General features: G+C 32.7%; 3 protein-coding genes across 4 annotated transcripts; 2 read left to right on the top strand and 1 right to left on the bottom strand.

The window, feature by feature from the left end:
- The first annotated feature begins 571 nt into the window (after positions 1-571).
- Positions 572-14591, top strand: LOC117164123 (uncharacterized). The gene is made up of 4 exons (XM_033346970.2): positions 572-677; positions 813-938; positions 2752-3199; positions 3823-14591. The coding sequence occupies exons 2-4, from the start codon at positions 907-909 to the stop codon at positions 5485-5487; spliced, it is 2145 nt and encodes a 714-aa protein (XP_033202861.1). The 5' UTR covers positions 572-677; positions 813-906; the 3' UTR covers positions 5488-14591.
- Positions 14592-18040: 3449 nt separating this feature from the next.
- Positions 18041-21927, top strand: Cmtr1 (Cap methyltransferase 1). Its single transcript, XM_033348591.2, has 3 exons — positions 18041-18450; positions 18792-21003; positions 21085-21927. The coding sequence occupies exons 1-3, from the start codon at positions 18441-18443 to the stop codon at positions 21575-21577; spliced, it is 2715 nt and encodes a 904-aa protein (XP_033204482.2). The 5' UTR covers positions 18041-18440; the 3' UTR covers positions 21578-21927.
- Positions 21868-24105, bottom strand: LOC117165144 (nudC domain-containing protein 1). Of its 2 annotated transcripts, none has more exons than XM_076623631.1 (4): positions 23692-24105; positions 22610-23588; positions 22211-22535; positions 21868-22100 (listed from the first exon to the last, which is right to left on the bottom strand). In XM_076623631.1, the coding sequence occupies exons 1-4, from the start codon at positions 23804-23806 to the stop codon at positions 22086-22088; spliced, it is 1434 nt and encodes a 477-aa protein (XP_076479746.1). In that variant the 5' UTR covers positions 23807-24105; the 3' UTR covers positions 21868-22085. The 2 variants fall into 2 exon arrangements, with proteins under 2 accessions (XP_076479746.1, XP_033204493.2); XM_033348602.2 differs by having other exon boundaries at positions 22171-22535; positions 23692-24104.
- Positions 24106-24316: the final 211 nt, after the last annotated feature.

Below are 24316 nucleotides of genomic sequence, written 5' to 3'. Positions count from 1 at the left end.
TCGTTCACGCACACTATCTTTATATCTCTATGGTTTTACACATATGTGTGTATAACAATAAAAGAATTTTTCTGTTTACAATGTTCCATTTTTATCTAAAAAATTCCTGTTTTATATATGATCCAGTCTACTATGACTTCGATTATTAATTTAGTATCATCTCAATTTAATTGTTTTTTATGGGCAAAAATAATATGGAATATAATGTTGAAATTCAATAATTGTACTACGATAAAAGATATATATGTATTATTACAATATGAATTACAATATGAATATCATCCATTGATTATATTATCTTATGAATAAAAAGGTCTTTTTTAACGCTTGCATGAAACTTTTAATTTATTATTACCAAATTTTAATACAATGGAAATCGTTTGACCGTTTTCAACTCAGTTCAATTTTCACTTCACTTTACGTCGTTACTCTCATGAGTACGTTCCTTTAAGTTCGGTAAATATATCACACTGGAATTTATTGATTTGTTCTGTCGCGTTACTATTGGGCAACGTGTTAGCATCACGATTTTACAAAAGAATGAACCAATGAAATGACGTCATTTCTATGTGTGTGTGGAACCTGCATGACGAGAAACGGAAACATTGCCCAGTCGCTCGTTTCCGTCTTCCCAGTGCCTGTCAGCCATTACCGCTCTGCTCGCCGGGTCTTGCAGGGTAAGTTCGCCCGAATATTCTTAGTTTTTTTCATTCGAATACTTTTGTCATTCGGCATGAGATTATTACGAAATAAACATATTCGTTTATATTTTCGTTTTATTAGTCTTCTTGTATAATTATTTTCTATCGCAGGTATAACTGGTACAACTGACATAGTTCCCGAAAAATCGAAGATCGTTCTTACGGGACTGGTAGTGTCAGCAGATTCTTCCGAACTTTTGCCGAAATGTATAACAACAGTTATTCCAATCGTACCAGGTACGTTACGTTAAATTCTGCCTTTTAAACGTGCAATATGACAATACCATACGTTGTGAAATGTTGAAACTGGAGAAATTTTTTTTTTGCGACTTGGTGTTCACCATTTTGTTCGTGGATATTCTCGACCGCAGCTTTTGCCGAATCGCTTAATTATGAGTCGAATTAACAATCTCGTATCTTATGAAAATTCATTATTCCGAAACATGGTAGAACGGAATTTGCGTACGTAAAAGATGTATTGTATTATTTTTTAATAAAATTAAATGCGACATAAAAAATAAAATGGCGCTGTCATTATCTAATGGAAAGATACTGACAATGGTAAAATTAAAAAATAAAAATTATATTTGAAATAATATGTATTACCTGATATCCTTGTATCAAGCCACCATCTTATTGATTTTTATATCAGATTGCTATCTTGTTACATATGCTTTATACAATGAAGCACATTAACATTAGCACACTTTTTAAAACAAAATAACATTTTAAGAATTGGACCAAACGACTTGAATTTTTTGGAGAAATAAGGATTAGTTTACTAGATAACGTGCCAAAAAGAATTTTGAAATAGTTGCAATCAGTAGAAATCGCGAAGAAACAAATAAAGTTTGCTTTCTGTAAATTTTTTATGTGATTCTGTAATGAAAATTTAAACAGTACGTTTTGTAGATTCTTCTCAGTTATATACATGTTGAAAATTTCATTGAAATGAGTAATGTTGCTATGAGCGTAAACGGTTAAAGATCGCGATTTTTCACGACTTTCGTTCTATAACTGTAATAAATCTATATTCTTACACCTTTTGGTGTCTATAGCTTGTTTCTGTATCAATCGATTTCGATGAAATTTTTAGCATGTGTATAGCTGAAATAGATCTATAAAACGTATATTTTAAATTTTCATTATAAACTCAGATAAAAGGATTGTAAAAAGCGGCCTTTACTATTTTTTTCGCGGTTTCGATCAGTTGGAACTTGTTCAAAATTTTTGTACATTTCATCTAATAAATTAATCCCTCTAGCTTCCCGAAAATCTGAAATTATATAAAATCTCAGAAAGTTATTATGTTTTAAAGGGTTTTAATTGAGTTTAAGCTGATGCTTACACTATCATATATAAGCCTTTAAACACCTCTAAATTATTAAAAGTATGTGAAGTATGTTTCAAATGAAGCTCTTCAATCTAATTTTTACTTATGATATTATCTCAGCTAGCCATATATAGTTAGTAGATATTGATAAGAATAACAGTTAAAGTGTTTAGTATAAATAAAAAAAGTTGCTTCTATGGAAATACTTCAGTTAAGTGACTTAAGTGTATCTGTTCAATGTTGAGATGTTAAAATGATTGGAATATGTGTTTCCAACCATGTTCTGAAAATTGTTATAGACTTTATATATAGTAACTTATTTGTTAGAGATAAATATGAAACTTGATTAATGAAAGTATATTCCTTTGTCTTAGTGTTCTTTTTAATTTACTTTACTTCACCTTTTTTGTTAAGTTTAGTTTTCTTTTGTAATTTAGCACAACATCTGATCTCAGCTGTAGCAAGATGTAACAATTAACAGCAGAAAAATATTCTTTCACAATAATCTTGAAAATGTAATGAAAATATCAGTATTTTGGTTGGACTGCACCAAATGTCCAAATATTTCTGCACAGTAGTGTATGTTCATTGTATATTTCATGTTAAATATCATTTATTATTCCATATCAATGGTTTATAAACTCATTATGTAGCGAATATACAACATATGTTAAAAGACTGTTAATATCACTTGAAAATGATTTAAAAAAAAATTAGTTACAGACCCAGGGGAAGTAGAGACTCTAGCAATCGTAATGGAGGAGGAACATATTGGAACAGCCAGCAGCAACAGAAAGAGAAGTCACTTAAGAAGCAAGTCCAAAGAAGAACTCCTGGAGATTCATTGAAGAAGCCTATATGGGATCTGGCTAAATTACCAGTGATCACAAAGAATTTATATATTCCACATATCAATGTTTTAAAAAGATCAACCGATGAAGTTACCAAATATCACATTGGTAAAGAAATCACTGTAAAAGGAAACAATACTCCTTCTCCAATTCAAGCGTTCGAAGAAAGTAACTTCCCAGATTATGTGATGGAAGAAATTAGAAAACAGGGCTTTGCTGAACCAACAGCAATTCAGGCACAGGGCTGGCCAATAGCACTTAGTGGACGCGACTTGGTTGGAATTGCTCAGACAGGATCTGGAAAAACTCTAGCTGTATGTATTTTAATATAATTTATTTATATATACAAATTTTTAAAATATTTCAGTCTCAAAAGATAGTAATTATAATAATGTATTTGACATTTCATTGTTTATTGAGTACATAACAATTAGTATAGTATTTGTATTTATGAGATTTATGAGCTGACTGTAATATTCAGTTATATAACACAAGTTAAAATAACTACAAAACTAATAGTTTTTCAATATAAGTAGATTAATAATTTTTTTATGAAAAATCTTGAGTATATTAAAAAATATTTGAATGTAACCGTGAAAAGAAATTGTTGTTTAACATAATGTTTGTCCCTCCAAATCAAACAATTTATTGCTTTCACATTTTTGAGTATTGTAATGTTTCTGGTATTTTTTGATACATTAAAAGTAACGAATATATCATCTTGTAACAGAGTTAGTGAGATATCCTGTATATATATCAATTAAAATTTTTAATTTGGTACTATAAATCATTAAGGAAATAATACATAAGTATTAAAAAGGAAAGCATAGAACTTTATTTTGTTTAGGATTAAAATACACACCTTCTACAAGGTATTAAGGCAAAATGTTTTTAGTTAGATAAATGTTAAGAGAATTTTGTTGTGGATATTTTTCAGTATATTTTACCAGCAACCGTACACATTAATAATCAACCACGTTTGAACCGGGGAGAGGGGCCGATCGTTTTAATACTTGCCCCAACAAGAGAGTTAGCTCAGCAAATTCAATCCGTTGCTAGGGACTTTGGTTCCTCCTCGTGCATTCGTAACACTTGCATTTTCGGTGGTTCCCCGAAAGGACCTCAAGCTCGCGATTTAGAGCGCGGCGTTGAGATATGTATCGCAACTCCCGGTAGACTGATCGATTTTCTCGAGAAGGGAACCACGAACTTGCGCAGATGCACATATCTTGTATTGGATGAGGCAGATAGAATGTTGGATATGGGATTCGAGCCGCAAATTCGAAAGATCATTGAACAGATTAGACCTGATAGACAGGTATTGATGTGGTCCGCGACATGGCCCAAAGAAGTGCAAGCTTTGGCTGAAGATTTCCTCTCAGATTACATTCAAATTAACATAGGTTCTCTGACATTGGCTGCCAATCACAATATTCGTCAGATCATAGAGATTTGTCAAGAGCACGAGAAAGAAACTAAACTTTCAGGTCTATTGAGAGAAATTGGCAAAGACAGAGGAAGCAAGATGATTATTTTTGTTGAAACGAAAAAGAAAGTGGACGACATCACCAAAGCTATTAAACGAGAAGGTTGGCCAGCTATCTCTATTCATGGTGACAAATCACAACCTGAAAGAGATTACGTGTTATCCGAGTTCAGAAACGGAAAAACAATGATCCTTGTTGCTACCGATGTTGCTGCTCGTGGCTTGGATGTCGAAGACGTAAAGTATGTAATTAATTTTGATTATCCGAACAGTTCTGAGGATTATATTCACAGAATAGGGAGAACCGGACGTTGCCAAAGTGCAGGTACAGCATATGCTTACTTTACGCCTAATAACGCTAGACAAGCGAAGGAACTGATTTCTGTTCTGGAAGAAGCTGGTCAGACGATAAACCCTCAACTGGCAGATTTAGCAAACTCGATAAAACCTGCATATGGCAAGGGCCGCCAACGTTGGAGTCACTCTCGCTCTAATAAGGATAGTAGTTCAACTGGAAGTCCGCGAAACAATAGCAGCCCTATTTCAAACAATTGGCAAGCTCAACATGTTCAAAGTACTCAACATAATAATGGTAACAGTCAAGAGAGGACTGTTGTACGCCAACAAAATGCATACCAGACCAACCGCCAGAATACTTTCCAATCTAATTATCAGCAACACCAACAACAGTCACAGCAGCAACAACACCAACAGCATCAGCAGCAACAACATCAACGACAATCGAATACTTATACCAACAGCTGTCAAACTAGCAATAGTTACCAAGCTGGCTATCAGAATGCAAATATACCTAGATACCATGGAAGAACAGGTGGTTTCCAAAATAATCGTTACCATAATCGCCAGAACGCATACAGCACTAATCAAACAGCTGGAGGACAAAGCGTGTATTCTATGCCACCTCCGTTCATGATGCCATCTGCTGGTGGACACACAGATTCAGGAATGCAGAGCCTTGTAAACAATAAGTTTTTCCAGACAAATCGTCCACCACCGAATACCGGGGCATGCGCATACCAGTCGATGGGATACAGCCAATTCCAAGCTGTGCCGCCGTATACTTATCCTTATCCGCCTACACCGGTACAGCAGTGACGCATTTCAAGGTATAAATCGGTAAGAGTACAGGCTAAGTAAAAAGTCGGATTTTCCTGTTTATATTGGGCCCACTAAATATTACTATTTGTGTAGATGGTTGGGTCTCTTTTGAATATATAAGTACCATAATCTTTCTTCTTTTCTTTGTCATTTATTATTTTTTTTTCTGGAATAGTGCCGGTTAAAACTTATAACGAGAAATAAATTACTTGGGCTTATTTCAAAGAAAGAGAGAACATAGAGATAGTATAGTCGAATAATTTATTGGTGAATATAATAATAATATAATAATTCTTTATTGGTGAATGTAAAAATTGAAGTAATACTGCGAAACGTTCCAAAGAATAAGGAAAAAGAAAAATCGAAAAAATTAATTATTACGAATCAGTAATCCACGAGGCACATTCCAGTCGAATTTTTTGAAGTAGTAGTAGTTATTTAGCAATGATACATTGATATAATTAATACTGGATGTAGAATATGACCAGCAAATATAGGCTTGTAGCTATGGTCATATCCTTAAGAAAAGTAATTAATCTTCTTGCGATAAAACTATGTAAACGTCATTTAATGCTTTCCCGAAATGCACGAAACGTATAGAAGGGGCGTGGGTTAACGTTTTCATATTTGATAATTTATTTATATTTTGCATATATATATATATACGTATGTACAGGCAACGCTCTTCAAAATGTAAGGCCTTTTGCATAAAAATTAAGCCGTACACCCGTTTTTACAAAGCACACGACAAATATAAAGAAACATCGTGTCCTCTGTTCTGTAATGAGACCGGGTGTTTTGTGTCTCTTTGATAATAGAGGGTGAAATGGTTAAATCTCATCAGAATTAAAGAACTTTGATGAACGATAAATCCCAGCATAATTATATAGCGTACAAAAGTGAGTACTTCGAGATCTATCCTGGACACCGGTGTCTTTGGAACAAATTCAAAGTTTGAAACCGGTAACGGGTAAGAGAAAGGAAAACTTGGGCTTTAGGGGACAACTTAAATTAAGCATGTAGTCACAATGGCTGTGTACCTCGGCGCAAAGTTTGATACCTTATTTTTATAATATATATCGAAAGTAATTTGTTGTTAAACCAACGAATGATTATACGAAGATAAAAAAAAGTAAGAGAAACATTGTTGTTTGATGTTTATGCAATTGGCCACTGAGTGGTCTTGTCCTTGCGCGACCGTGTACAATGTATAGGTGCACGCGCCAGGCTGGCCGCGAATCGAATAAAATTTAGTTGTACCTGTTTTTTAGTTCGTGCTCACTGAAATTATTGCTATTTTTTAGGGAATGATTCAAACTATCCGAGAGACATTTTTCTATCGTAACGTTCAAGCTATAAAAAGTAATGCGCTGCCGTGAACGTATGTATATTGAACACAGAAACGCGTGACGAAAGAGTTTTTAACTTATATATATGGTAACGATCCATGTGTTGTATATGTATATCGCTATGGCCATTACGAAGCGACCCTCGAGAAAATTTCATGTGATATATGAAGGATGCTAGAAAAATGAAAATATAAATTCATGCCGTGATAGAAGGCACGAAATCGTTTATCGACAGCGCATAGTGAATTTTTTGCGGGCCTCCAGATTACTCTGTACACGTCACTACTCGAACAAACGAATAGCAAAGAAACTAAAAAAAGAGCCAACAGAGAAGAATGCAAGACTCGAAATATACACTCGAGCAAGGACTCGTTTGCGAACGACATTATTGTGATAATTATACGTAACGCTTTCGTGAAACGGTCTCACAGTTCGTTACTTAATTACGCACAGTAGAAAATGTTGTGAAGCAGTACGTGTGCACAATACCATTTTCCGGTTGATTCACAAAAAACCGCGCGTCACACGCATACTTCAAGCGGATTTTGCTCGATAAAAGAGATTGAGAAAAAAACTCTGTCGATTCGTTTCTAGGTTTCCACGTGGTAGTCTTTATATTCTTCTTTTGCTGAGCCGATAAATCGGATACATTTAAAATGTTGTTTGTGGTGGGGTCGCGAGCAGAAGTTAGGCATTCGCGGTATATTGTTTGTATTTGCCCTTTTGAACATTGTGAATGCTTACGCTCCTACTGTGTTGATCTGACTGCAACACATTGCGTTGTCAGAATGAATAGTGATATAAATAATAGGAAGCGTATGCTACGAGTATTAGACAATTCTGAATACTCATACATTGCGTACGCCCTCTATTAAATCATCTATCGCTTTGAATTTTTCTTTAAATCTATCTTTTCGTCACAATTGGTCAGAAAGATACTAACATTTCTTTTTTTCAGAGATTATAGTTTCGTCGTAAAGTTAGAATATATAGTCTACTCCAAATAGCAGACATTATCTTAGTGCAACTGTACATCTTGGAATTCCATTATATTGCAAGCGATGTGTCTTTCATGCATTTACCAATTACTGAGGCTTTTAGATACACTTTGTGATCTGTGAGAATTTAATAGATGAATTGAAGTTGTGTTTTATTTATTAATATTTCTTTTTCTTTTTCAATCTAGGTTTTTAAACTTTCACTATCTCCTGAGTCAATCGAAGAAGGTAGTTGGGTTGTTGGAGAGCAGAAAGGCTGCTATAAGTTCAAGACACTTGTTCAACCAGATGAGAATTACACTCTGTTCGAGACTGAACAGTCGCTTCCGTAACTCTGGTTTAAAACTTATCAGAATCTTACATTCTCTAAGGACAGCAATATTATAACATGGCTGTTCTCTATTCCAATAGTGTAGACTTCTAAATGTTTCAGAAAGCCTCAGAATTGTAACCCTTTCAGCTGTGCTGCATTTGTTTCCATAAATTAAGATGAGATGAAAGCGAGAATGAAAATCGATGACTGAATGAAATTCGAATATGCATATCTTTTCTACAACCTTTCTTAGAAATTTTTATGTTATACTTGGCTCGAAGTACAAACGAAGTGGACACAGGACAAACACCGAACATTGGGCAGCAAAGGGTTCATATCTTTTACATTTCAATTGACAGTAACGTAAGAAACTTTGTGTTTTTATGTTTCTTCCGAACAAAGCAAACATTTTAGCGAAATGCAGCTTGCATTTTGAAAATTGATAGTGGGTGTACGCGTAGCTCTGTGATATGTAAGATGTAGCATATTTATAGATCTACCTATCGCGCATCACAATTAAAATAAGGAACGTATCTTATCAGTTTTATACATGGTATACAAATCATGTGATCCTAAATGACGTGTACTGCGAGAGCTCGCTGTCTACTTTAAGGGAAGAGAAACGAAAGTTGTTAGGAAAAAACGAAAGATCAGTATTCCTTTTATTCTTTTATTTTTTGCGTTTGCCGTGTGAATTCGTGTATTGTCAGGGTAAAGAACAGATAGAAAGGGATTGGAAGATTGGAAAACTTCTATTATTTCTGAGCGTTCTATTCATAAATATCTTGTCGTACTTTTTCGTTTCATTATGTAGTCCGACAATTTCATCTCCTACGCGATTATATAAAAGCGTAAACATGATGTTCTTCGTGTTTCTTTTTTTTCTCAATTATCGTGAAACTGTTTCTTTTTATTTTGTATGTCTGTTTGTTAAGATATAGTCTTCTAATACTTACGTGTTTGTTGCTAGCAAAGAAGTCCGTGAAACTTCAGTACTGCTCAGCTATGAATATTTTTGTTAATTTTTCTTTTGTACTTGTTTTTTTATTATTTACTTTAATGAACAATTAGAAATCTTATACTCACTTGTATTCGTACTAAGTCCAGTGTCACGGGGACTGTTCAAAAATGGTGCGTATTTTTCGCATGGTAGGGCATGCGGTATAATTTTACTTCTAGGGAGCAAAATCGAATCTTCGAACTATTACTTTCTTCCTACTAGTCGACGACAATTATTCATTCTTTCTTTTTTGTATTATAATTTCGTTTCGACGCGTTGTTAAGGAACGTCCATTGAATCGTACTTTTAACGTAACTTCTAACGAGATCCAGTCATCTTTAGTTAATACCGAGAGATTCCTCGAAAAGATCTTGCTCCTTTTATTGTTATAAACATGGAAGAGCATAAAAGGAACTTTCATAAAGTGTTCCATAAACTCTTGCAATATTGATGAACTCGAACGTCTCGGTCTAGGATATATTTCTAATAAACCGTATATATTTTTTTAATCAATCACCAACGATGATGATAAACGCCGAACGAAGGTGTGGGTGGGTGAGGGGTGGTTTTTCAAAAATATCTGTGACGCGCCTTCCGTCTGTTAATCAAAGACGAAAGGGTTCGATATATTCTCGTGAAATCTTCACGTTTGCATTAAGCACTCCGATCCAGATTATGCTAGTTGATCGAACATGCAATTTTTTTCTGTTTGCGTACTAATATATTGTTTTTTTCCCCTCAACAAAAAGGAAAACAAAAAAAAAGGATCAACGAAACAATAATTGGCACAATGTTCTCCACGCAAATACAAGCCGACGAATGAACGATTAATGTCGTCGAGTTTTCTGTGCCGTACGATCGTTGATGATACTAAACATAGCCTCGGGAACATGAGTACCTTTTTAATGATTAATGCTGAACGCTGTGATATCGCGTACATAAACATTTTTATTATTATAAACATAAATGTGCATATTATAATGTTAAACAAAAAAAAAATGAAGAAGAGTACTATTCTCCTTTATATGTGAAGACTGAATCTCGCCAACTTATACACAGGTTTAGCAGCCGCAGATACGTTCGTATACTATGTAGACTACAGATAGACTATTTGTACATTATTAATTATAACAATATGTTTTACGTTGGTAGTGCCGTATGGGGACGGTACTATTATGTTATAGTTCGATAACGGGTGCGTGTTCGTATTGTGCATTTTCTTTTCATATCGAGAATTAATTAATCTTCGGTGTTTCATGATGAGAAATTCACCAGATATTTCGCGTTTACTTTTCGTAGGTGTTGGAATAGTTGCACGAATCTGGTTTCCTATTTTTCTTTCTTCTGTATTTTGTGATTTTCGTCTCTCGATTCGAATCGAAGAAAGGATTCGATCAAGAAAAGGAAAAAACAAGAAGAAAAATCGTTTATTTGGTTTCTAACGATTGCTTGCCACGTTTCGCTTCTTTTCGATTTATTAATTAGATCGTTCGTGAAATAAAAAGGGACATTACAACAACAACAATACAATCCGTTTCATGATAGTTCCTATATTGCATTCTTCTTTGTAACGTGAATGAATTGCAGCTTAAATTTTGCTAAGATGAGTCAAACAATTATTTTCCCACATTTTATCTGCGTATCGTTCTGTTTGGTTAGAGAAACAAAGCTAAACTTGCGAATGTTTTATTGGTGTAGTCACATGTGTGCATTGCCAAGTCTGTAATTACTTCTGCGACTATGTCACGGTCGTTGCCGTAACATTACCATTACCTTTCATCAATTTCTCGAGAAATGTACTACTTAAAAATTGATGATCGTGTCACGATTCCATGTCATGGGTTAATCTTATGCGCGAAAAATATTTTTCTTCCGCTATGTAAGTTCCAAAATAATTCTATTTCGAAATGGAGAAGCGAATACGATATTAAGATTAATTTTAGGAAAACCAAATTTATATCATTAGTCTCATTATTTATCTGTAATATTAATGTGTTTCTGTTTTGTTGATGTTGTGAAATATGCGTGAAAAATGATTAATTGTTTCTTATGAAAAGTGATACCGTTCACTATATAAACGGTAATATCGTTTGTTTGTTTCTTGTTTTTTTTTCTTTAACTTTAATAGTAATAAATTTAGTTTCTTTTCTAATGTCGAACGTAGACTTGTTAGTGTATGCATGAGTGTCGAACACTGCACACTGCACGACAACAAAATTTACTGTGCAAGCTTTTACGAAACTGTGTGATGTAAATACAGTTTACGATTCAGATATTTATCATTTTTAAAAAATGCGTCTTTTAATGGTGGTACATATTTAAGCCTGGGCTATTTAAAACAACGGGAAAAAACACAGTACCTTCAATCAATCTTAATGTGTGCTGAGATCTTCGAATCAACAAATCTTATACATCTCGTCTAAACTACAATGATTCCATTAGAGAAACGTGTACTGAGATTTGTATCGATCAATAAGTGAGTGCACAGAATAACGTTAAAAATTTCTGTGATGGTGTACACTGTACGAATTGATTTCTTAATTTATGTATCATGTTCTAATGTTTTGTGAAGATTACAAAATATTTGTTAGATCTGCGTACACCTGTTTCCATAATTATTATGCTAGTGTTTTGTATATGTGTATTCAGCTTTTGTAATTACTTGCTGAACAACCAAGTAATTATAAAAGAAATTGTCTCTCTTTTTCATGTACATTTAACCCTTTTACTGAAAATCATTGAAATTACTAACATATTAAAGATTACCTGTTTCATTGAAGAAATAATAGTTATTTATTGTGTTTTAATAACTTGTGACAATTTACTAACTAAAGATTTAGAATATTCAACAAATTAATTTATATATTAATAATACAGTAATGTATACATACATATATCTTACGTAACAAACATTAAAAATTCATTAGTATTTCATAGTAAAAGACTTCATAAATTAAATATATCAGGCAAAGGGTTAAATTTTTCAAATGATTTCGATTCCAATGTAAATGTAATTCATTGTTTTCTTTGTGTGAAAATGTTCGCATTTTTCATGATTGTTCTCAGAGTAGTGAAACAAATACGAATCCGTCGTACTTCGTCTTTCTGAAAGCGCGTAATATTTCGTATTCAATATATTGCCAAACTTATTCTTGGAGTCGAAAATTGTTCAAATACGAGGATTCGAATATAGGTATAATTTGCGTGATATCACCAATGGTACTAAGCACTTATTTCTTCCAGCGAATCGTAAAAAACGAAAAATGATCCTCTCATAGGGACGTGAAGCGCATCGAGACGATATTAAGAAAAAAAAAACATTAAAGATGTTATAGGAATTAACGTGATCGTTGCGAGGAAACGCAGTTACAGCACGGTAGACTTCCTGTTGTTGTAATAGTTCATTTGTTGATGCGTTTGTTCTGAACGCCCATTAGGAAAAGAAAATGGTATTAAGAAAAGGAAAGAAAGAGCGAGTAGTTTGAAAAAATAAAATAAAAAACGCTAAGAAAAATATAATATGCTAAATTACGGAGAGAAAAACCGAGAAACTTGATAATCTAGTAACGCGTAATTTTAGTCGTTTCTACGAGATCAGAAAAAGTTAAGAGAATTTCAGACCGTCAATGATGTCAGGAATGGCGAACATTTAAAGAAAAAAAAAATGAACAAATAGGTATTCTGTTATTACGGCTTCATTGATTCATCACGCCTTACAATATGAAAGAGCTCGGCCAACTTTCATCAAGTGTGTATACAAGATTGCGAACACTCTTAGATCCGAAACAAAAACAAGAAAATAAAAACCGCTCCTTGGTCGTCCTCGAATAAATTAAGATAAGAGGAAGTGTTTGCTCTAGAATTGTTCGAACTGCAGCACAGAAGACGGCATACAACCGTGATTGCATTCTTGTTGAATATAAGGATATACGAAGGAGGCATGCAAGGATATATGTATATTTGCGTCAATTTTATGCGTAAAAAAGATACATTTATCAGTTCTTTATATAAATATAAATATATATAATATACTATATGTTTGTATATACAAAAATATACAGACATAGATTCTAAAAAGGAAAGAAGATATTCTATCAAAGCAATGCTGTCCATCAAAATTGAAGACACTACATAATACTTCTTTGTCTTTCGTGAAGGTTGTTACTAATGGACAAAGAAGCTAAATGTTTGTAATAGAGGATAATTATTCTTGTTAATACGTACTTGTTGTATATTCGCTTAGTGTAATAATATTAAAAATCTATACCATATGGTGTAACAGGAGACGAATAGGAGGAACGTGTTTTTTAAGTTATTGTATCTTTATTTTGGACAGCATTGTTTTCAAGGATAAACGAATGCCATAGAATATTCTGGACGAATGAAAAAAAGTGATCGCTTATCACGTTATTAACAGATTCACTGCTGCCTTATATTTCATAATTTTACTTTTGTACTGACTGTGTAAAAGTACATTCAAAGGAACTATCACAGTGTACACTTGCCATGATAAACTTGGCAGTGAATGTGTTAAAGATGACAAGTAATCTAGTCGGAATTATTCTGTCGTTAATTGTGACTCTTGGTGGGTGCAAAGGTATATTGAAACTAATATCTTTTTTATAGTATAACAATATTGAAATATGATTCGAACATTGTTGTACGTAATACTTTACTGGAAAAATGTTTTTGATTATTCAGATATATTTATTTTTAGAATTCTGACGCAAAAAAAAGGAAGAGAAACGAAGATCTCTAGCGTTTTGTACCGAATAATGTCCACACTCGACACGAAAATGTTATTTTAAAACGATATTTTAAGAAAACGAAAGACCCAGTATTAGCAGTACAACTAGAGAAACAAAGTTGTACGAATACTTCGTTATCGTTTTGATTCCTTTGTTCTATATTGTCCTCCATTTTGAATCCATCGAGTGAACGCGGTAGAGATATTCGTCGTCTAATCGTATAAGCCGTTTTACTGCAGAATTACTAATTTTTACGACCAAAGAGAGGTAACACAAAAATTTTTTTCTTTTCTTTGTCCATGACACAACTGTTTAAAGTGGAAAATAAATCAATAGTTATATGTAATGTGAATATTTTAATGCAATCATCAGTGAGTGATAGGAAGCAACTAACATTTGTTAAAAGTACCTTAGAATTAATTATTTTATGGATCGCTCATGTTTAAATACAATTTATGGTTTCGCCTGTGTAGAAACAAGAAGATTAAAGAGCATACACACATTATTTATATAAGGCAGCGTACAAGATGAACAATTTAAGGAAAATGTGGCATATATGATATTAAATAATATTTCTGTATTCAGATTCTCTTCTGTAGGTTTCATTAAAGTGCATTTCTTGTATGTTACACAGTATTATGATAGAATGTAAGAATAAATACTGCAATAATAAACTGTTTGTTTCTCTGTCAATTTACGAAACTTATTTAATATCCCCTTTATAACGTAAATGTTATAGCACAAACCGAGACGATAGATAATAGGCATATTTCGTTAGAAAAAATTATTGCAATTATGAATTAAATTTGAAACTTCAAAGAATTCATAGCTACGAAATTTGCTTTATTCTATCATCGAAGGCAGATGCCTGTTAGTTAGATATTATAATAACGACAAGTGTTCCAGTAAAACATTAAAATTTCGACTAAACATGTGAAGGGTGGACATAATAGTTTAGCGTGTGAGATTAATTCAATTAATTAATGAGTAACACCGCTCACCGTCTTTATTTTTCTCAAATTGCATTCTTTCATTTATGAAATTTGTTGTTTTGCAATTAGTTGATTCTGTTTGAACGCAATTTATGGTTTCGACCGAGTAGGAACAGGAAAACCAAAGGGCATACTCGGATTATTTAGAAAGAATTTCAGGAATGTGGGGGTAAATGACATTAATAATTTTTTCGTTAGAAAGAATTATTGCAATTATGAATTAAATTTGAAACTTTAAATAATTCATAGCTACGAAATTTATGTTTTATTCTATCATCGAAGGCAGATGCCTGTTAGTTAGATATTATAATAAGGACAAGTGTCCCAGTAAAACATTAAAATTTCGACAAAAGTTTTGAATCGTATGTGCCATTGTGTAGATACGCTGGTGAGAGATGGCGTCGACCGGATGTAGAGGAATGGCCACATTGGTAACGCCCGTCGCTATCTTTATTTTTCTCAAATTGCATTCGTTTATTTATGAAATTTGTTGTTTTGCAATTAGTTGATTCTGTTTGAACGCAATTTATGGTTTCGACCGAGTAGGAACAGGAAAACCAAAGGGCATACTCGGATTATTTAGAAAGAATTTCAGGAATGTGGGGGTAAATGACATTAATAATTTTTTCGTTGGAAAGAGTTATTGCAATTATGAATTAAATTTGAAACTTTAAATAATTCATAGCTACGAAATTTATATTTTATTCTATCATCGAAGGCAGATGCCTGTTAGTTAGATATTATAATAACGACAAGTGTTCCAGTAAAACATTAAAATTTCGACTAAACATGTGAAGGGTGGACATAATAGTTTAGCGTGTGAGATTAATTTAATTAATTAATGAGTAACTCCGCTCACCGTCTTTATTTTTTTCAAATTGCATTCGTTCATTTATGAAATTTGTTCTTTTGCAATTAGTTGATTCTGTTTGAACGCAATTTATGGTTTCGGCCGAGTAGGAACAGGAAAACCAAAGGGCATACTTGGATTATTTAGAAAGAATTTCAGGAATGTGGGGGTAAATGACATTAATAATTTTTTCGTTAGAAAGAGTTATTGCAATTATGAATTAAATTTGAAACTTTAAATAATTCATAGCTACGAAATTTATGTTTTATTCTATCATCGAAGGCAGATGCCTGTTAGTTAGATATTATAATAAGGACAAGTGTCCCAGTAAAACATTAAAATTTGCCATTGTGTAGATACGCTGGTGAGAGATGGCGTCTACCGGATGTAGAGGAATGGCCACATTGGTAACGCCCGTCGCTATCTTTATTTTTCTCAAATTGCATTCGTTTATTTATGAAATTTGTTGTTTTGCAATTAGTTGATTCTGTTTGAACGCAATTTATGGTTTCGACCGAGTAGGAACAGGAAAACCAAAGGGCATACTCGGATTATTTAGAAAGAATTTCAGGAATGTGGGGGTAAATGACAATAATTTTTTCGTTAGAAAGAGTTATTGCAATTATGAATTAAATTTGAAACTTTAAATAATTCATAGCTACGAAATTTATATTTTATTCTATCATCGAAGGCAGATGCCTGTTAGTTAGATATTATAATAAGGACAAGTGTCCCAGTAAAACATTAAAATTTGCAATTGTGTAGATACGCTGGTGAGAGATGGCGTCTACCGGATGTAGAGGAATGGCCACATTGGTAACGCCCGTCGCTATCTTTATTTTTCTCAAATTGCATTCGTTTATTTATGAAATTTGTTGTTTTGCAATTAGTTGATTCTGTTTGAACGCAATTTATGGTTTCGACCGAGTAGGAACAGGAAAACCAAAGGGCATACTCGGATTATTTAGAAAGAATTTCAGGAATGTGGGGGTAAATGACATTAATAATTTTTTCGTTAGAAAGAGTTATTGCAATTATGAATTAAATTTGAAACTTTAAATAATTCATAGCTACGAAATTTATATTTTATTCTATCATCGAAGGCAGATGCCTGTTAGTTAGATATTATAATAAGGACAAGTATCCCAGTAAAACATTAAAATTTGCCATTGTGTAGATACGCTGGTGAGAGATGGCGTCGACCGGATGTAGAGGAATGGCCACATTGGTAACGCCCGTCGCTATCTTTATTTTTCTCAAATTGCATTCGTTTATTTATGAAATTTGTTGTTTTGCAATTAGCTGATTCTGTTTGAACGCAATTTATGGTTTCGACCGAGTAGGAACAGGAAAACCAAAGGGCATACTCGGATTATTTAGAAAGAATTTCAGGAATGTGGGGGTAAATGACATTAATAATTTTTTCGTTAGAAAGAGTTATTGCAATTATGAATTAAATTTGAAACTTTAAATAATTCATAGCTACGAAATTTATATTTTATTCTATCATCGAAGGCAGATGCCTGTTAGTTAGATATTATAATAAGGACAAGTATCCCAGTAAAACATTAAAATTTGCCATTGTGTAGATACGCTGGTGAGAGATGGCGTCGACCGGATGTAGAGGAATGGCCACATTGGTAACGCCCGTCGCTATCTTTATTTTTCTCAAATTGCATTCGTTTATTTATGAAATTTGTTGTTTTGCAATTAGCTGATTCTGTTTGAACGCAATTTATGGTTTCGACCGAGTAGGAACAGGAAAACCAAAGGGCATACTCGGATTATTTAGAAAGAATTTCAGGAATGTGGGGGTAAATGACATTAATAATTTTTTCGTTAGAAAGAGTTATTGCAATTATGAATTAAATTTGAAACTTTAAATAATTCATAGCTACGAAATTTATATTTTATTCTATCATCGAAGGCAGATGCCTGTTAGTTAGATATTATAATAAGGACAAGTGTCCCAGTAAAACATTAAAATTTGCCATTGTGTAGATACGCTGGTGAGAGATGGCGTCTACCGGATGTAGAGGAATGGCCACATTGGCAACGCCCGTCGCTATCTTTACTATTCTCAAATTGCGTTCGTCAGACAATTAATATAATTTACATATTGTTATAAACTGTATTATGAATTATTGTGAATTATTGTACATTATATATATTGCTAAAATAAATAAATTCTACATTTAGTGAACAAGGAATCCAAGCCTAGTGTTGTCAGGTTAATATAGATGGCGCGGCCTTAGCCGCTTGGGGTTCCTTGTAAGGGACCTCGGTCAGTCCCACTCTGCGACTAGATGGTGACGGTTGTGTCTGAGCTAGTAGCGAAAGTGCGGAGTGATTTCTCTGTCTGATTCATGTATTTTCTATACATGTTTTAACACGTTTCAACACGTTTCTTGGATATTATTTCATCACAGTGTATAAAATAATCTTTTTATACTTGTGAACTGGTTACTTCTATCGTTATTACTGAATGTGACCATATTCTTGTACGTGAGTGTAGTGTTATGCGATTGATGCATAAACATAACCTCCAAGAACAGTAAAATATTTTTTTAAATATTTACACGACAAGAAGGATTGCCATCGTTTGTTTCTTCATTTGTGTCTATTGAAGTATTTCAATAGTAATACTTTAAATATTTAATTATTAACTGTTATTAAACAGTTAGAGAAATAAAAATAAAAATGAAGAGCAGTAAGTAATACCGTTTAGCAATATTTATTTATCATTTTATCTGAATAGTTTGTCATTCTATAATTGTAGAGCACTGCTTTATCTTAATTATTTCATGTCATAAAAGTTTTATATTAGTTAACTTCTTATTATTTATTTTTATAAATCTAATTTAATTTGTATTAAATTCTACTTTTAATCTATCAAATATAGTGTTTTTTTTTATTAATCTTAGTCCGTACCTTTCGGCTTTGGACGACTTCCAGATTACATCTCTTATATTGCCTTTACTTATATCTAACGCTTATCCTTCTTTGGCTGTATCGCATATAGTAATATCATGGTATATTTTAATATTTCAGACTCAGATGAGAGTGATTATGAAAACGTGAGTTTCAAAAATTTCTCACAAGACAACGATGGAAGTGTTGAAACAAGAGAAAATTATTCATCATATTTTTCTTGTTCAAATGAGAGTGATGGTAATGAAGATTATTATAATGAAAATACTAGTGAGAAGGATAGTATAGCCACATTCAAATCTCATAGTGTTTACCAAGATTCCTCTTATGAACAAGATTCAGCCGATGAAGGTTGTAGTCAAAGTATGCAGAATCATGCCTACGTCCAAGATTTATCCAATTGTAATGAAGAATTGGAAACTAGGACAAAAAGGAAGACATATGAAGGAGATCCTTATCACCATAGTAAACGACAAAAGATTCATAGAAGCTCAAGTAAGTCTGACGAGGAGGATATTGATGAAATGAGAGTTCACAACAGAAAAGAAGTAATAACACAAGAGCCAAAAAGTTCTCTTGATAAGGGCATAAGGATGATGCGAATGATGGGATATAAAGAAGGTTACGGTCTTGGAAAAAATAAACAAGGTCGTTTAGAGCCAGTTCAAGCACCTAAACAGCATGGTCGTAGAGGTCTTGGACATCATGTTCCTGGACTTGAAGCTTCAAGTCTTAAGTGGAATCCTGCAGAGGAAATAATAAAGTGTGTAGAAGATATGGAATGGATAAGAAATCCAAATCCTAATACACCTACATTAGAAGAAATGCAGCACTGGTTACATCAGGGACCAAAAAAGTTGACGATAGATGATGAAATTGATTTCTGTTGTGAAGATATAGTGAAAAATGTTATCAATGCGAAAACAGTATTTGATCATTTGGATGGCGTTGAAATACGTCGAGCAAGAACACGTTGCAATCCTTATGAAACAATTCGTGGTGCATTTTTCTTAAATCGTGCTGCTGTTAAAATGGCAAATATAGATAGAGCATGTAATTTTATGTTTACCAAACCAGAAGGTTTGAGGGACAATGAGCTGCTATACTTCGCAGATGTTTGTGCTGGACCAGGTGGTTTTAGTGAATATGTTCTATGGCGAAAGAAATGGCGTGCTAAAGGATTTGGTCTTACTTTAAGGAATGAAAATGATTTCAAATTAGCAGACTTTTATGCAGGCCCTTGTGAAACATTTCACCCATATTATGGACCAAAAGAAAATGGTGACGTTTTTGACCCAGATAATCAAGAGGCATTTACAAATCTTATAATGCAGCATACCCATGGCAAAGGAGTGCATTTCATGATGTCTGACGGAGGATTTTCAGTAGAAGGGCAAGAAAATATACAAGAAATTCTTTCAAAACAATTGTATCTTTGTCAATGTTTAATAGCATTGATGATTGTAAGAGAGGGTGGTCATTTTGTGACAAAATTATTTGACCTTTTTACACCCTTTAGTGCTGGTTTAGTTTATTTAATGTATCGCTGCTTTGAAGAAGTTTGTATTTTTAAACCAAACTCTTCTAGACCAGCAAATTCAGAACGTTACTTAATATGTAAAAAGAAACGGGCTGGGACACAAGATGTTGTGGAATATTTGAAGCACGTTAATCGTCTGCTTTTAAAAGGTACTGAAAATGGCGATGTTTTACAGTTAGTATCATATAGTGAATTAAAAAAGGAAAAACAATTTGTTCACTATCTACGTGCTTCTAACGAAGATTTGGGCAGAAAACAAATAATAGGCCTGTGTAAAATCGCTGCATTTTGCGAGGATAGTACCCTTGTTGAGACAAAACAAGCTGATATGCGCAAACAATGTCTAGAGTATTGGAAACTTCCTGATGAAACTAGAACGCTTCCAAGGCAAATGAAGCCTAAAGATAAATTGAATACTCTTTTGAGAGATACTTCATTCCTTACTATTAATCCAGCACAATTGACGGAATTTAACATTGAAAATGCATTATTATCACCATATGACTGGTTTTGTATGCCATGTGGTACAAAGCCAAGGGATGATGATGATAAGAAGAACGCTACATTTTATATGGGCATGGGAAGGAGTAACGTATATCGATATATAAAGAACTCTTGGGTTCTAGTCGATGACATTGCCATAGAACTACCACCAAATACACTTATATACGCAGAAGTAGTATATGAAATGACTAAGGAATTTAGACATCAGCAAAAAGTACTTTCATTGCATATTATAGATGCATTCTACTTAGGAGGAGAGGACATCAGTAAAAAATATTTGAGGAACAGGTAAATTATAGATTTTCAGTAATGAAATATTTTTTGAAGGAGTACTTTTATGTAATACTAATGTATGACTTTTTTTTAAAGGAATGAGGATATGAAGTTGTTCTGTGAAGCTTTGTGGAAACCAGCGGGAAATAATTATGCTCGAGTACGTGCCAAAGAACTATTCCCAGTTGGTTCATATATATGTGAAAAGTTGCGAGTAACACAACGTAAAATGAAGAATAATTGCGATGCCTTAGTATATGAACTTCCAGAGAAGACTTTAGATGTTAATGGTTATAATAACGACAAATTGTATTTCATACCACATAGTGTAATATTTTTGAGAAGTACCGTAAATCCTTGGAATCGGTATGTTAGTAAAACACGTTCCATGACATACGTTTTTAATTGCAAAACAAATGAGAAGATATTCGATCTTCATAGACCAAGTTCAGCAGAAGCAAGCTTCGTTGAATCTTTTAAAAATCGCCTTATTTGGCATTGGCCTAATGATTCATCACTTACTATGAGCAGATTTGCAAAATTTATTAAAGATAAGTGTCCTGTATATAATACAAGCTTAAAATATTAAAACTACAGAATGTACATATATTGAAACATGACTCGAGCTGCGTAGAAGTCAAACAGATTAATTCCATTAAGTTGACTGTTATTTCGAATATGAAATACTTATAATATATTTTAGTATTTAGTATTATATTTCTATATAAATAGAAGTAATTTCAGAAAATATAATTAATCAGTTTGTCTTCTGGGTGGCTCAATTGCAATACTATTTGGTATGAAATATACTTTTACAAATGATATGCAGTATTGTATATAATGAATGAATGGTTATAGGAATGAATGATGATATTAAACTGTACTATATGATTGTATAATTTATTTTATAATTATATTATAAATATTTAGTCGATACAATTTGTTTTTAGTTAGAATGATTAGATATCTATTTGTGGCAGCTGCTCCCATAATAGGATAAGTTTCAATACCCAAGTCTACAACCCATTGCTTACCAACTTCAACATTTGATTCAGGTCTTTTATAAAGAAATATATATCTTATGTGCTCAAGTATAGCTACATATGAACCATCTAAAACATATAATAAGTTGAAGTACTATGTGTAAATAATTTGTATTTATAATTTAGCTAAATACTTTACCAGCAGGTGAAAGACAAAACTTTTTGTTACTTTTACTTGCTTCAACGTAACCAAAACCAGGAAAGGTGTAATGATGCTTTATATTCCATTCCATATCATTTACTTGGTTAGTTATCCATAAGCAACCGTCATTATCGTGCCTTAAACATATTGCTTGTCCGGATTTTGTTTTGTACGTATACAAAACATGATTGTTTAGTCCAAGCATAGCTAAATGAGTATTTTCCTGTGTAATAAGGTCAATTCTTTGTAGAAGATTATCTTTTCTTTCAAGGTCACATTCTTCAAGTTGTTCAGCATTGAATCCCAAACAAGGTTGACCTTCTTGTTTGTTATCTATTTGATCTGCACACAAATGTGCTAACCTAAACATGAAATAAAAAGATATTAAAGTACAAATAATATAACAGAATTTTCATTAATATTTCAAGTAATGTACCTAAAATGGATTTCAGCAGCCAAAGTTTCATTAGGCAAACACTCTCCACCAATATCACCTTTAATTAGTTCATTCCACATCAAACCGCTTTCATGTTTATACAGTTCAAGTTTAAATGTATCCTGTTCATATCTCCATGTTGTTAAATTTTCATCTAATCTGTATTGGCATTGCCCTTCAATTAGTACATTATTATTCACTGTTACCGATAATTCCAATGGTGTTACATTTACTTGAACTTTATCATGATGATGTTTATCTATTGTAAGCCAAACTGTTATCGAATCCTCATCCTGAGACCAACAATATTTTGGGATCTTTAGTTCTCCAGTTTTCTCTATATCCTTCCTACTGTCAGTAAATAGTTTTGTTTTTGGACGTTCAAATGTTATATAATCTTGGCAAATAGAATGCAAGTATTTTCCGCATTCTTCTATATATACATATTCAACAGAACCATTTACTTTTAAAGTTTTTTTATCAGTTAGCTCAAAGTATTCAGCTTCATTTCCTACATTTCTCCAAATATATGTTAGCAGTAATAGTCTTGTAAATTTTTTTTCGCCTGTACTTCTAATATCACACATTACGATCATAACAGCGCTTATACTATTCACATATTGTACATCTAATATAATTCCAGGCTCTGCGTCATTTAGTATAAAAGATTTGATATGTTCTTGTGCATCTGTTACTAATAATGTTAAACAGTCTCCACCATCAGAGATTACAATAATATTGTTACTAGTAAATCCAATTGATGGATTATATAGAAAATTCTGTATCTTTTCGCTTATGCTATGGATTTTATATACTTGCTGTAAATTGCCATCCTTTTTTAAATGCCACACAACCCAATCTTTATCTATAAACCAAACTGATGCATCGTATGGATTTTTGAATAAATGATTATGTAAAGCAAACAATCGTGTTTCTAAAAGGGAATCACGATTGGTTGTTAACTCTAACCTAAGTATATCTGTAATTATAAGTAACAATGTTTCTGTTAAGATCACAATGTATTCTATCAAAAATAATAAAATAGTAAAAATTAATAATGTATTTTGTTCATTAATCCTTACCTGTTTTCAAATTTATTTCACTGTCTATTGGAACTTCATCAGAACAAAATTGATATTTCTCAAAATTTAGATTTGTTAAATTTCTATCAGGACATAATTCCACAACTTTCGTCATTTTCCGCTGTTTTTTCTTCAAATGTTACTTAGAAATAAAGAAACGTAATTATCTTTAAAACCAAAATTTATAACCTTAGTATGTAATTTGTCCCCAATAGTTTGGATAATATTTTTCAGTACACTTAATCGTACTTATTTCTTCTACTTTATTTTACAATATTAATAATATATATACAGCATTGATTTTCTTTATTTTAATTAAGTTTCAGTACAACAACACATTGACAGATTCAATCACTAATTGCTATACCAGCAATCGATATAACTTTATAATCGATATATGTACTTATAGAACGCGATAATATTGAATATAACAGTTCGTTACGAAGTTTAAGAAAGCAATGAAGTGAGACATAATATCAGGCGAGTCTTGAATAAAATTGTAGAAGTATTAGATACATACTAATTTTATATGTGTTTTACGTTGTTTTGACAATAGTGAACAACGTTTCTAGTACAGTAAAATGAAAATAAGTTACATTTTTTCCTGATATTAGAGTGTATATAT

The sequence above is a fragment of the Bombus vancouverensis genome, chromosome 13 (genome assembly GCF_051014615.1).
Source record: "Bombus vancouverensis nearcticus chromosome 13, iyBomVanc1_principal, whole genome shotgun sequence".
Lineage (NCBI taxonomy): Eukaryota > Metazoa > Arthropoda > Insecta > Hymenoptera > Apidae > Bombus > Bombus vancouverensis.
Note: the sequence above shows the minus strand (reverse complement) of the source record. Positions and strands in the feature narration are given on the sequence as shown.